The following is a 13,740-nucleotide window of genomic DNA, read 5'->3' as shown; positions in this document are numbered from 1 at the left end:
GCAACGACTCTGGAAGGGAAACTCATATCTAAGTGGCATGCAAAGCAGTTTAAGTGGCAGTTTTAGTGAGAAGGGAAGTGTAGTTCTTAAAGAAGCAAAATGTCAAGGTTATCTTTCACTAGAGAACAAGAAAACCTGAATAGCCAGCTAGACTGAGAGACATGGTTGAAATGACAAACCCCCATTTGCCTGCTGACTAAAGGAAACTTGTTTAAATGTGCCCAGTTCTGGGGGTAGGTGAAGCCAACCAGAACCTTTACTGTATCGAGTACCTAACACATGCGGTCCTACCAAGAATGTCTGTTAACTGCCCCACTATTACCCACCAGAGAAAAGGGTGCATTACCCAAGAGGGGGCATTACAACTGTGCTTTGCTAGGAATGTTAGCCTGCAGGGGAATGACAAGAAAACAAAGGTGGTCGAAGGTGAGACATTCCAAAGGTAGTTCTCCAAAGGGGATAAGGAGTCCCACCCCTCATTTCAGTCATTAACTCAACAAATATTTACGGAGTGCCTCCCAAAAAAGCCCTGTTCTAGGTGGCAGGGACGCAAGCAGTGTAGACACAGCAATCTGACCTCACAGAGCCTGTTTCCGTGAGGAGAAAAGAATGGCCAAATAAGCACAATATTTATATTAAATGGTGATATTTGGCACGGAAAAGAATTAGATAATGCTAGTGGGTAGGGAGCACAGAGACTGGAGGCTGCACTGTTAGAGCAAGACCTCAATGGGGAGGGAAGAGGAGGACAGATCTGGTCTGAAAACAGAAGGACTGAGTCCTGGGCCACAGCTACGAGATGGAAAGGGAGCAGCCAGGGAGACTAGAGGGTAACCAGGAGAATTCAGCGTTCTGGAAGCCAAGTAAAGAAGGCATTTCAAGGATGAGGCAGTGAGAGACTGCGTTAAACCCTTCAGAACAATAGGGGGGAAGGGCAGCCTGAAACTGATTTAACAACACCCACGTGAGGCATTTCTGTATGTGAGTGGCCCAGAGGGTGCAAAGGTGGAGGACGTTCAAGAGAGGATTTGGGAACAGCAACACAGACAACTATTTCAGACATTCTGCTGGGAAGAACACTTAGAAATGAGATAATGAGATGGTGTCTAGCAGGGGATGCAAGACTGAGAAAAGTTCTTTGTTTTATTGGTTTTGTTTTTTATTTACAGAGGACCACAGAAAGTACAACACGTGTGGATGGGAAAGGTTCAGCAGAGACAAAAAAGTTAATGACAGAGGAGAGAGAGTGGATGCAGTAAGGATTTTCTCTAGTGCCCAAGGAAGGAACTACCTGCAGGTGGGAGCACTGGGTGTTGATCCCGTCACCCGGGGAGGGAAGGCAGAAACATGGGCACAGGTGTGGGTATGGATGTGGAATGAATGTGGCTTATGCAAGTTCTCCTGATTGCATGTCAACTTTCTCTTGTGAAATAGGAAGCAAGATATGAGATAATCATCTAGAAGAGAGGAGTAAAGAGCATAGGGATGTGGCAGATACATAAGGCTCTTGAGGTTGCTTTCCAATGTCTGATAGTTCAACTCTACTTTCAATTATGTGGTTGACCTAGAAGATTTTTAATAAATTTCCTTCTATTTTTAAATAGCTACAGTTGACTTCTGTTGCTTACAACCAAAGACCTAATGTACTAACTCTTTATGAGGTCTGGGGTACCCCTGTTTTCTCACTGAAAGTCTGACTGTAATGAAACAAGTGATCCTATTTTATCAAATCCTACACACGTCTAAGTGCATAGGAAGACCTGCTTACAATATACCAAGAGGCCAAACACTGGGTTCCTACACCACCTACTGCACAGAACCGAGAAATAATAATTTACTTTTAGAATACCAAATTGGAAACACTAAATAGGTATGCTAAAGCGCTTGAAGAAAAACAATACTATACATGTGAGAAAGCAGAAGGCACCAATCCAAAATTCAAATCGCCTCAATATTTCTTCAAACCCTCTCTGGAGTTAAACTACAAAAGTGTCCACCGAGACAGGAAGATGAGTGCACGCATAAATTTCCTTCGAGTGTAGACTAATTTTCAACACAGACTGCAGTGACTCAGGGAGGGAAAGCCACGTGAAGACTGAGCAGAGAGGTAACTGGAGGCACAGAGGACTGTTTTCAGAGCAGATGGTAATGCTTTATCTGGGAATGGCATCTGAGAGAGCAGCCAAACTGAGTAAGAAGGAGGGAAAGTCAGATACTCTCACAAAAAGAAACATTTTGAAGATCGCAAAGATGAGTGGAAATTTCCAGACTGAGCAGACTAAGATGAGTCTTCAAGATATAACATGTCGTCCCCCTCCAGGAAATTAAGAGTTATTAAACTGTAACAAAGAGAGCTACTTCTGAGATGAAATCAGCCTTGTGATACCAAGGAGCAGGAGGGTGAGGATAGATAGCTGCTAACTTCCCATGGAGACCAGCCCCACATAGCTTGTGCTTTCAAACAGGTGCACTGCTCCACGGGGCATCTGGATCTCGAAGAGCCCAGAATACTCACAAGGAAGTGTGAGGCTTGGTGTAAAATACGACCCGAGAGCAGATTTTAATAGCTCTTCCTCCCAGGTGACCCTGTACTGGCTCAACCTTTGCTAGGAAGGGGAGATGGATGCTCTGCCCTTTGGGCCACACACACAAATTGTTAAGAAAACAAAAGCACAGCAAAAATAAACACTTGCACACACAAAAATCTCCCAAGTGGATAAGAGCTGTGTGTGTTATGTTTTCGACATCTAGCTCTAAGGATTTTGCTTGCCAATAACAGAACTGTAAAGAAAGCCCCGTCCCATCAGTAAGAATGATTGTTTCAGTTTAGTATTTTGAACAAGTCCCCCGTCTTCCTTCAGGCTAAGGCACAGCTTCACGATCCCCCTTCCCTCATCCCCTGAATTCTCAGATTGTAAAAGCTTACATTTATGGAGGGTGTAATACATGCCAGACACTCTCCTAAGATCTTTGTGTGGATTGATTAATTTAATTCTCACAACACCTTGGACAGAATAGGTGTTATTAATGTCTTTCTTTAGTTTTCCCAGAAAGCAGAGAGCGAGGGGTTACGGCTCAGATGATAACCCTTTACTATGGAGTTCTCAGGGGAATGAGGCAGAGAAGCCAGCTCCTGCCTAGCGCATGGATCCCCACTGGCTCAGTCTAACTGAGGCCATCTTCCAAGAGGCTGTCTAGTGACTGCTATTTAGGATGCCCAGTTTCCACTTCCCATTAGTCAAAGGTTTCCCTCTGCAGTTATGTAAATGGCCCCTTGCTTACAGGTTGTACATGTGTGAACAGTGCTTGGTGTCACGCAGGAGCTAAGAGGCAGGAGGCACGAAGTATGGTCGCAAGGCTACAGGCCATCTGGCTGCACCTACATGAAGTTAGTTGGAGATGACAAAACTAGTGACCGCAGTCAGTGGTGGCTGAAAGACACAGGGAAGCCAAGAAAATCTAACACACTACTCTAAAGGTTTCTGATACAATCATTGTATCTCCTTTTCAAATGAGGAAACTCAGGCAAAAAGAAGTGAAATAATTCACACAATGTTTCATAAATGAGAGCAAAACCAGGCGACCTGGTTCCAGAATGTTCTGTCTTAACCACTATGTTCTCAGTCCTGCAGTTGAACTGCAACTACCTAGCCAGCCGCCTCGCTGCAGCTGCCACACTTGAGCCCCAACGTTGTGAAGAACTGGTTGGGAAACCAGTCAGTGTAATAACATAAGTATCACAGATAATGTTTACCAATCAATGAAAAGAGAACGCAGCAAGAGAGGGCTTCCGTGTCCAAAACAGCATGAGTGTTAGAATCAGTTAGAAACTGCTGCTCAGCCAAAAAGAGATGTTTAATGAAACCACTCCCTGGGCCAATGCTTAAAAAATCTGGCTCATCAGAGAAAAAAATAAATGAAGTAACAACTTAAAACACAGCAGAAAAGATCAATGAAACTGAGAGCTGTTTTTTTTTGAAAGATAAATAGACAAACTTTTAGCTAAACTCAAAAAAGAGAGAGGACTCACATAAAATCAAAAATGGAAAAAAAGAAAAAGAAATTGGGCTCTGCTAAGAGTTGCCAAGAAGAAACTAAGTTGTGACCATGTTTGTTAATACTCTGGCTTTTCTAATATCCTGAATAAATGGCAGCAGCTGTACAGAAAGGAAAAGACTGCATCCTCCTCCTCAGTCCTTCCTGAATTCGAGAGGGAACTCAACGCGTAGCTCCTGCGGTTCAGAAGAAGAGGTGCATCGGAAAACAGAAAAATCACTGAAAAAAAATGGATCCGAACAGAGTGGAACAACTCAAAACAAACAAGAGACCCAAATCAAAGGAGCTCTAAGGCTGCTGAGCCTCACTAACAGCTGGAAGCCAAGCATTTCCCCTTTTTAGAATGGGCGTTTCATATGATGTGAAAAATTTAGTTCCTTGAATTCAGAAATTTTGTTGATTTCTTTTTAAAGCCAAAAATTTAAACTGAACTTGTATCTTTCCTTCCCCTAACCCTGAAGACTGGAAGGTCACAGAACAGAGAAATTCCTGGGTTGAAAGTGAGTGCAGATCTGGCAGGAGGCTACATAGGGGCTGAGCTCTGACTCCCGCTTCTACATTTCCATTAATTTAAAGTGCCAAGTTACCTCTCTGCTCCTAAACTTGTGGTTGTCCTGCGCAGCGTCCCTTTAAACAGATTTTCCTTTAGCTCTGCCAAAAATAACTAGAAAAGGTCCTTTGAGAATCCCATTCTTAAAAAAAATACACTCTCCTCCCCTCCCATACACATAAAAAACCTGGTAGCAGTATCTCTCACTTCTTCCTGAGACCTCCAATCTATCATAAATAACAAATCTTTCAAGGGAAAAACAGCTGATCAGGGAAGTAATTCTCCCAGCCCATTTCTGCACATTCATTTGTGTAATCCTCAAATATCAAGCCCCTCTTTTTGGATTAGCAAACAGTCAGGCCAAGGGCTGAAACCCAAATGCATACACCACGGCCAGGCAGGTGGGGGGCATGAAAGAAGTGGGCCAGGCACAAGAGACAAAAGGGACTGTTTAGCTCAGGGGGATGGAGTGTGAGCTCTATTCAGTTCCAGCCAATTATTAGCAAGGAGACCTGATTTTTTTCCAGTAATAGTACCCCCATTACAAACGTTGGAAACCTGTCCAAATTTTAAAAACAGCAATGTGTGGGACAACAACACCAAAGAGAACACATGTGTGGGCTGCTCTGGCTAGAGACCCTTGTTTGCAACCTCTAGGTGAGAAATAGATAAAAGATGAAAGACTGCCTGTCCCCTGGGAGCCTATGACCCAGTAGGAGTGAGAAGATACACACCTGGTCATGTCCCATAAGGTGGAACGTGATACACGCTAAAAGGGAGGAATAAGCCAAGGCTATGGGAGTTCAGGAAAGTGAGAGGACACTTGAGGCAGAAAGGATTCTTGCAGGCAGTGCCATTTGAGCTGAGGCTAAAGAATGAGGTAGACTTTGGCAGTAGAGGCTGGAGAGGGACCATTCCAGACAGAGAAAAAAGAGCTGTGAAAGGCAAAAAGAGGGAGCAGGAAAGAGGATGTTTGAGGAATGGTCCAGGGACTATCAGTCTTCTATCCAACAAATATTCATGAGTGTCCATTGTGTGCTGTCATGCAGTAGGGACGCGATGGTGATCATGAGGGGCCCAAGGTGAAGTTGCGAAAGCTGACACGGTCTAGCCCAAACCAGGCCTCAGAGGCCATATCCAGAGTTTTACCTTAAAAGTGATGGGAAAGTGGCCTTTGAAGATTTTTTTAAACAGGGGAATCATGTGTCGAGATTTACAGTGTTCCGAGTTCCCCAGCTGCAAAGCAAACATTTGGTGGACTGGAGGGGAGCCAGGGCTCCACCAGCCAGAGCAATTCGGGAGGAAGACTCTGCGCACAGTCTGGAAGAGAGGTGATGACAGTGTGGACTAGGGGGCACTGATGGAGATGGAGAAAAGTGGGTGGATTCAAGAGATAGTTAGGGGTTAAAATCACCAAAACTGTCAGTTCAGGGTAAGAGTCAGTGAGGCAGAAGCCAAATGGGACAGGAGAATGTGGTCACTGTAGGGGTATGAGGCCACACCATCAGTAGCCCAGCAACCAAGCAATTCTGTAGAGGCAGCAGGGGAGCCCAGTGGTTACCAGAGAGAAGAAAGGTTCAGAAGCCAGGGAGGATGGCTGAGGGAAGGCTGCCAGAGAAGCTCACAGGCGCTTTCCATCTTAGAAAGCCATCATCTCAAAAGTACTGTTTTCTTTTAAATGTGCTTTGTAAAATTCCACAGCTATTTTATTTGGACTAGTCTTGATGACAAGGAAATAAATAACTAGCTCTTTTCATGTGTTCAACAGTTCTTCACTAAGCTAAATCTTATCCTCTAGACTTGAGATAGAGGAAGAAGGAACATTAGAGTATCTATAAGATACAAATTAATGCCAAGTATTCATGCCAACTTCCTTCTTCTTTTGGCCCTTTTCTTAAGAACTTCTTCGAGGAATGCTAGCTACCCACCAGGGCCCATCCCTCTTGGTGCCAAGGTCTAGCAGTGATTTTATTTATAACCACAGGAATTTGTACATGAACCCAATTCACTCTGCTTCTGGACCACTAAGGAAATACGGACACATCCTTCCGGATTTGCAGGAATGCCCGGAAATACTCAGGAAGGTGAAAACAGCCAAGGTTCTAGGTGCTCAACCCTTGATAACTTCTGACAATGGAGCCTAAATACAGGGTGGGGCAAAAGTAGGTTTACAGTGGTTTGTATGGAAAATAATACAATAATTAATAAGTAATAACACAAGAATAAACTATGTGTTTCACATAGGCACAACTGTAAACCTACTTTGCCCCAGCCCATATATATATATATTTTTTTAAAGATTTTATTTATTTATATATCTTTAGAGGGGAAGGAGAGAGGGAGAGAAACATCAATGTATGGTTGCCTTTTGTGCGTCCCCTGCTGGTAGTTGGCCTGCAAAGAACCGGCCTGCAACCTAGGCATCTGCCCTAGCTGGGAATCGAACCGCGATCGTCTGGTTCGCAGGCCCCCCGCTCAATCCACTGAGCTACGCCAGCCAGGGCTGCCCCAGCCCATATTTTGATAAGGTCTCACCTGTATGACAAATGGGCAATGAAAACAATAAGGAACCAGTAAGAAGCAATAGGACGAAAGTTAAATTTGCCCTCTTCCTTTTGCTCTCACCCTTCTCTCTCCAAATCTTGGAATGTTAGCATATATTATACTCACACTGCAATGTATTCATCTCCTATCCCAATCTGGCCTTTTAAATCTATATGTTTTGATCAAGTTACCATGCCATGTGAAGACAATTCAATAGACTTAATGCTCTCTATTAAATGCTATCTTACCAAGATTACTTGCAATAGGCACTAGGGACTGCCTACACTGGCATCCTCTACTTTTACATTGGCAACTGTTGCTCCCACAAGCAGCCCAGGTCAATGCTGTTTGTTATAAAAAATCATGGTGGTACCATTCAAACCATTAGGATGTGATAGGAAACCTGTTGTAGAACTTCTTGGCAAAGCATCATCATAGGTCTTAAAAAAAAACTCAAAGAAAAAAATAACACCTTTTCTGTGGACCACCATTAACCTGCAAGGATACAATGCAACATCTTATGGCCCTGAGAAGATCTAGCCAACACAGAGAGGCTGGCTGTGAGCAGGACCACGGAAGTAACCTGAGTACTCTATGAACAAAGAAACTAACCAGCCCTCAGGACAACAGATTTCTTTATTAAGTTCTTTTGAAGTGTACTTTCTGTTTCTTGCAGCCCAAAGCATCCTAAATAATACAATACCTCTTTAGAAAAGCAAGAAAAGGACTCTGCCTCTCCAACAATAACCTAGCAATAAAGGAGCAGTTGCTTCAAAAAAGAAAAGAGACTAAGATTTATTTCTCAATACTTGTTTTGAGAAAGCCAGCTGTGAAAAGGTATTTTTAATAGCCACTCCTCATATACGGAGAGTCTTTCGAAATCCTCCCACGCAGCATAAACACTGTAATAAAGTTACAATGAGCCACTATGAATGGTATTTGTGGAGATACACAACATACTTGGAGCCATCATACTATGTAAACACCAGGGAACTACCATGAAATCAGTCTTTATTACTCATCTACTTTTATTTCCTTCTACAATTATAAGACCAGGAAGTATTTTCTCTATGTCCCCCTGCCTTGACTCCCCTTCCCAAATGATAAAAATGCAAAATCACATGATTGGAAGGGAACTTAGAAAATTGAGGCTCAAAAGAGGTTCAATGGTTTCTACAAGGTCCCACAGCTAGGTAGGGGCAATTTTCTTTATTAATCAAAATGCTTTATGCTTGATCTAAAATAGTCACTTGCTGAACACTCAGTTTAATGCAAAGTCAAATTGTAAAGACATGGGAAATCAAAACTGGATATTTTTTAGTAATTTAATAACTATTTAATTATTAAAAAATCTCCTTTTTGAACTCACTGCTTTGACCTTCTTCCTATTTCTAATACCTTCTAAATCCCAGTCCATTCCTCTCAACACCATTTCTCTCTCATAGAAAATCCCTGCATATGGGCCATCCTCTAGGCCAGTGTTTCTCAAAAGACTGTTTGCATCCTAATGACCTAGGGAAAAACCAGCAATGCAGATTCCCAGATGAGTCCGCTTTAGTCAACCAGGGGTGGGGCCCAGCAACGTCCATGTAAACAAGCACCCCAGGTGAGTCTAACTGTGCTTTGCAGCACATGACTACACACTGTATACTAGATTCCAGGATCCAAATAGAAAACATCTAATTATCAGAGTAGATTTGAGCTGGAACAACGAAAATAAGTGCATAGCTGCCTATAATTTTCATGTTCCCTCTGAGGTCTGAAACAAATCCAAGAGCTCTAAGATTTGGATGTACCCTGGTAATCGTATTTGCTTCAAGGTTTGAAGTTTTTATTCCTTCCCCGTTAAGATTTTTCCCCTCTGAATGCATATCTTTTTGGGATTAAATCTAAAATGTCTTAACTCTCCTTCCACAGATAAAAGAAATCGATTTTGGAAAGTGTTTGAAAAGAATACTTTAAAAAATACACAATACAAAATGTCTTCCCTTTGAACCAGGCATCTGTGACACACAGGACGAGCACAGTAGGCAAAGAGAGCGGCAAACACTGGGCTTTCCAGCAGAACCAGCCCTGAAACCAAAACTTAGGAAGGAAGCTGAACATTAAGTGGACCACAGTAACAATAGTTCAGGCATATCCTAGGGTAAGTCTGAACCTGAGAAAACTGGAATGAAATAGACAAACCAACCCTTGTCCCAAGTTTACTTGCCCTTACTGCTTTCTTTTAAAATAGGGCAGTGCTGTAAATGAGCATATAGAGTTTAAGTGCAATCTTAGAACTCCCCTAGGTGTCAAAGAATTTTTTCAGACCTAAATAAATACCCCTTACTGGATTCAGCAGTGCTCATTTACACCCATCCTGTCCAAGACACTTTAAATCTAGAGCTCCAGAGACCAAGAACACAGCGAACACAGCATGCAAAGCACTGAAGTGTGCATGTTCTAACATCAGCTCTGACAGACTCACATTACAGGCACAAAGCTTGTCTATATGTAGATTTCTTAGTGGTTAAATGAATAAGGAAGTGTCATATAAGTACCTCATAGAACCTCAAAGAAAATCCATGATAAGCATCAAAAACAAAGTATAATGCTCCAGAAATGCTAGAAAATAAATCAATGTAGCAACAAAATTGGTTAGAAGGCAAAAAGTCAAGGTCCTAGCTGTAACTTGCATAGTCCAGTTGTACAATCCCTTGAGTTTGGGACAAAGATGGACTGGATTTAATGGGGTTGAGCAAGCAGAGAGTGGAATGAGAGAGAGGAATTGAACCATCCAGCAGGAGATGAACAGACTCAACTGTTCAAGATTGACCTTAAGGGCTGGGGTGGTTTTTTTTTCTTTAAAGATTCCTAACAATCCTCAGGGTATTTTAAAAATGGTAAGATTCAGCACTGGCTCTGCTGGTTCACTATCTACTCTTTGTTTCTTGGTGCAATTAAGATCTCATCACAACTACACAGCTTAAAAAACCCAACTGCCTTCATCGGGCTCGAGACCATCTCAGCCAGTTGTTCCCAGCAGGCTTGCAGGGCTTCGTAAGACCCAGTGACCACAAAGCAGTTGGGAGCACCCCACACAAGCTTGGCTGCACAACGTATCTGCAACTTCCTCTGTTCTGGTGCAGGCCTTCAAGTGCACAAAGGTTTGCAACTAAGATCTAGCTTTTCTGTTTAAAAAATGCCTGACTGGGTTGATGGAATAGGCATCAAACCATCATCTCAGAGCATCTGGAGTTACTTTTTAAAGCCCACTTCCCATTATTTCAAACACACTTCATCAGGATTCTTCAGGGGTCTGCTCCTTGTAAAACTGCACATTCTCTGCTTTGCTCTGTTTCTGAATATGGATAAATTGGGTTCCCAGACTTAATATCTGTGTTGGGAGGGCAGGGTCCCCAAACCAACAAACAATTTTCAAGATACCAGCAAACTATCCAAGACTTCAACTCACTTCTGTTTACCAGCAGACAGCATCAGAGCCCACAGGTTTAGTCCTACAAGACTGTCCCCACCCCAAAACACACACACACACGTGCATGCGCACACACAAACTTCAGATGGGCCAGATGCAAACCAGGTCCCTGTGCTTTTGAATGACTGGCCACTGACTGGAGGTTCCAACAATCCCCTAAACTCAGAATGCCAGTCCCAAACCCAGGATGTCACTTCTACTTTTGACTTACTGACTATATGACCAGAAGTACCCAAACACCCTCCTTGGGTTCTATTAGTTTACTAGAAAGCCTCCCAGAACTCTGAGGAACACGTTACTTACTAGATCACTATTTTATTTTAAAAGGCTACCACTCAGGAAGAGCCAGATGAAAGAGATGCATAGGGTGAGGTACAGAAAAGGAGCACAGAGCGGCATGCCTTCTCCAGGGCGCCGCTCTCCCACAGCTCCTCCCCGTGACCACCAACCCGCAGCTCTCCAATCCCCATCCTCTTGGGATTTTACAGTCTTCCTTACAGTCACAACATGGGCCATGGGCCAATGGCCATTGGCCATTGATTCAACCTCAGGTGGGGGTTTGCAGGACTGAAAGTTGCAATCCTCTGATCACAGGGTTGGTTCCAAAAGACACCTCTTTACCCTGTCAACACTTAGGAAATTCCAAGGGTTCAGGAAGTTGTGAGCCAGGAATTGTAGATGAAGACCAAAAAATACATGAAAAATATATTTTGGCCATCTTAATGTGTGGTGTGACTCAGTGGATTGAGTGCCAGGCTGCAAACCTAAAGGGTCACTGGTTCGATTCCCAGTCAGGGCACACATCCGGGCACCTGACAGGCAACCACACATTAATAGTTCTCTCTCTTTCTCTAAAAATAAATTATTAAAAAATATAATAAAACTAAATCACAATGATCGCAATGCAGTTCTCCTACAGCATGGCAAGAAAGACATTTGACCAATAATGGAGCAACCCTTTACTGCCTCATTGCTTCTCACCAACAGTCAAATCATTCTTGTTTCTTCATACTGAGACCTGTGGCAATCTTTGTGGTCACATATGTACTCTCTCTCCAAAAGGTAATATACAGCTCCTAGTATAAATATGAAAACAAACCACCATAATCTCCCTCAGCAAAGTATCAACCTATCCCAAAGAAATGACTTCATGGCACGAACAAGTGTGGGAAAGGTCCAAATTTACATCAGTTCAGTGGAATCCAGGGCTTAACAATTCAGGTTAACTGTTAGACTCTGTCTTTTCTTATGCTCCAGTTCCAATCAAGAACGTTTCATCAGTCAATGGCAGGTTAGAACAGGCAGACATCTAGTAACTGATACAACAAGGGAAGACAGTAAGACCATTCTGAAGAGGGTCAAGTAACAGTAGACACAAAAATTCAAACCATTCCAAGAATATAAATATTCCCAGCAGGAAAATCAAGCCCCCACTGAATGCTTTGGTGATCTTAAAGGGTAAGTGGGTATTATTCCTTTATTCTCTATACTTCTTCAAAGACTTTAATACATGTAACTTTAAAAAATCAATGACATTGTAATGAAAGGAAGTCTACTAGCTATATCTGACAGGTGAAGAAATTAAGGAATTGAGAGGTCAGTGGTTTGTCTAGGGCTGGTTAAGTGGCTTGTTAAGAGCAGAGTCAACTCTGGAACCCAGGCCTCTTTACTTCAAATCTAAGGTCTGTGAACTCACAACATATTCCTGTTCCCCCTTGATTGTCACCAGACCACATAACTCCAGAAAACTCTGCATGGTGACCTCATCATAAACAACATACCTGCTTTCCCTTGGTCACTGCAAGAGGAAAAAACCCCTGAAAACTCTATCTGGCAATCTGGTTGCACAGGGCACTCTCCCAGCCCACTTTGCAAAGACCGTCTGGCATTTGCTGCTGTTATCCTCTGCAGTTAACATTTCACACATTTCTTTCCTAAGCCTCCAGCATACCTGATGCAATAGTGGGAGAGGCAAACATAAGCAGAACTGAGCCCAGCTTCAGTGCTAAGATAGGAACTTTCTAGGGGTGAGAAAAGGGCCAGCAATCACTCTTAAACCTACTTAGCCAAGTGGTTCATGAGCAGCTGTAACATCTGCCTGTTTTTCTCTGGGAGCCGATGAACAAGGCTGTGGATTTCAGACACCCGAGACTCCTGATTCTCCAGCTCTGCAAAAGTAGGAGGGAGGTAACATTTGATCAGTGCCACAGCTAAATCAGTTTATAAGACAAAATCAAAGGAAAAAAGAGGTTGGACAGACAGACTGAGGATTTCTCAAAGGGTTAAGATCCTGTTCTGTGTACTCATGACAAGAATGATTATATGTACAAGTGCTTTTAGTGGTGCTTTCTGTAAAAGAGTTCATTTTTTTAAAAAAAAAGGCCATCAAAAAATCAAGCCAAAATGATGACATGATGAAATGGAGCCAGTCAAGTGAACAGAGCAGGAACAAACTTGGAAGCAGCTGACTCCCCAGAGTGACGGCTTCATTTCAAGGAAAGAAGGAACTTCATGCACTCAGCAAGTGATAAACAAATCATAAGTAAACAACATTACAAGGGTCTCAAATAGCAAAATGCCTCACAACAGTATCAAAGAAATCAAAGGCAATGAATGTCCAGTTACTCTCAAACCATGTGTGACAGCAGTCTGGTAGAGAAGAAACAGCACATAAATATGTCAATCTTTCTGCCAACCTGTAACCTAATTCATGGCCTGCCGTGTACTCTTGGTTGAACTTGGGTAAGTGGCTCCATTTTTCTGGGAAGTAGAAGGAGGGTAGTCCATACCTATTTATAGGACCGATGTAAGATTTAATTAGAAAATGGTTGCCATGGGTTTGGAATTTCTCTGGGAAAGAAATCACATAAACACTATTTTCACTCCTAGCTTTCTCCCATGCCTTTCTCCTCCCCGTTTGAAGGGGGAAACTACGAGTAGATACAGCCATCAAAACACTACTTGCTACTCAATTAGGCCAGTAGTAGCTACCAGGGTAAACAAACTCTAAAGACATAAAGAGAGCCGGGAGAAGCACAGGCTAGGGGTACAATAGCACTGTGGGGTTTCATGCCAGATTTAAATCTGACAGAGAATCTCACTGCCCCTACAG

The 13,740-nt window shown here is 42.8% G+C and overlaps 1 protein-coding gene across 4 annotated transcripts in view; it reads right to left on the bottom strand.

Annotated features, from left to right (window-relative positions):
* Nucleotides 1-13,740, bottom strand: part of ARHGAP26 (Rho GTPase activating protein 26) — a 420,536-nt gene that overhangs the window by 146,801 nt on the left and 259,995 nt on the right. For all 4 annotated transcript variants that reach the window (XM_037062978.1, XM_037062987.1, XM_037062996.1 and 1 more), the window contains one exon: nucleotides 12,691-12,796. In XM_037062978.1, the coding sequence (XP_036918873.1) occupies nucleotides 12,691-12,796 (106 nt within the window). The remainder of the gene's footprint in view (nucleotides 1-12,690; nucleotides 12,797-13,740) is intronic.

Source organism: Sturnira hondurensis, unplaced genomic scaffold (genome assembly GCF_014824575.4).
Source record: "Sturnira hondurensis isolate 20B ecotype Veracruz unplaced genomic scaffold, ASM1482457v3 Scaffold0001120, whole genome shotgun sequence".
In the NCBI taxonomy this organism is placed as follows: Eukaryota; Metazoa; Chordata; class Mammalia; order Chiroptera; family Phyllostomidae; genus Sturnira; species Sturnira hondurensis.
Note: the sequence above shows the minus strand (reverse complement) of the source record. Positions and strands in the feature narration are given on the sequence as shown.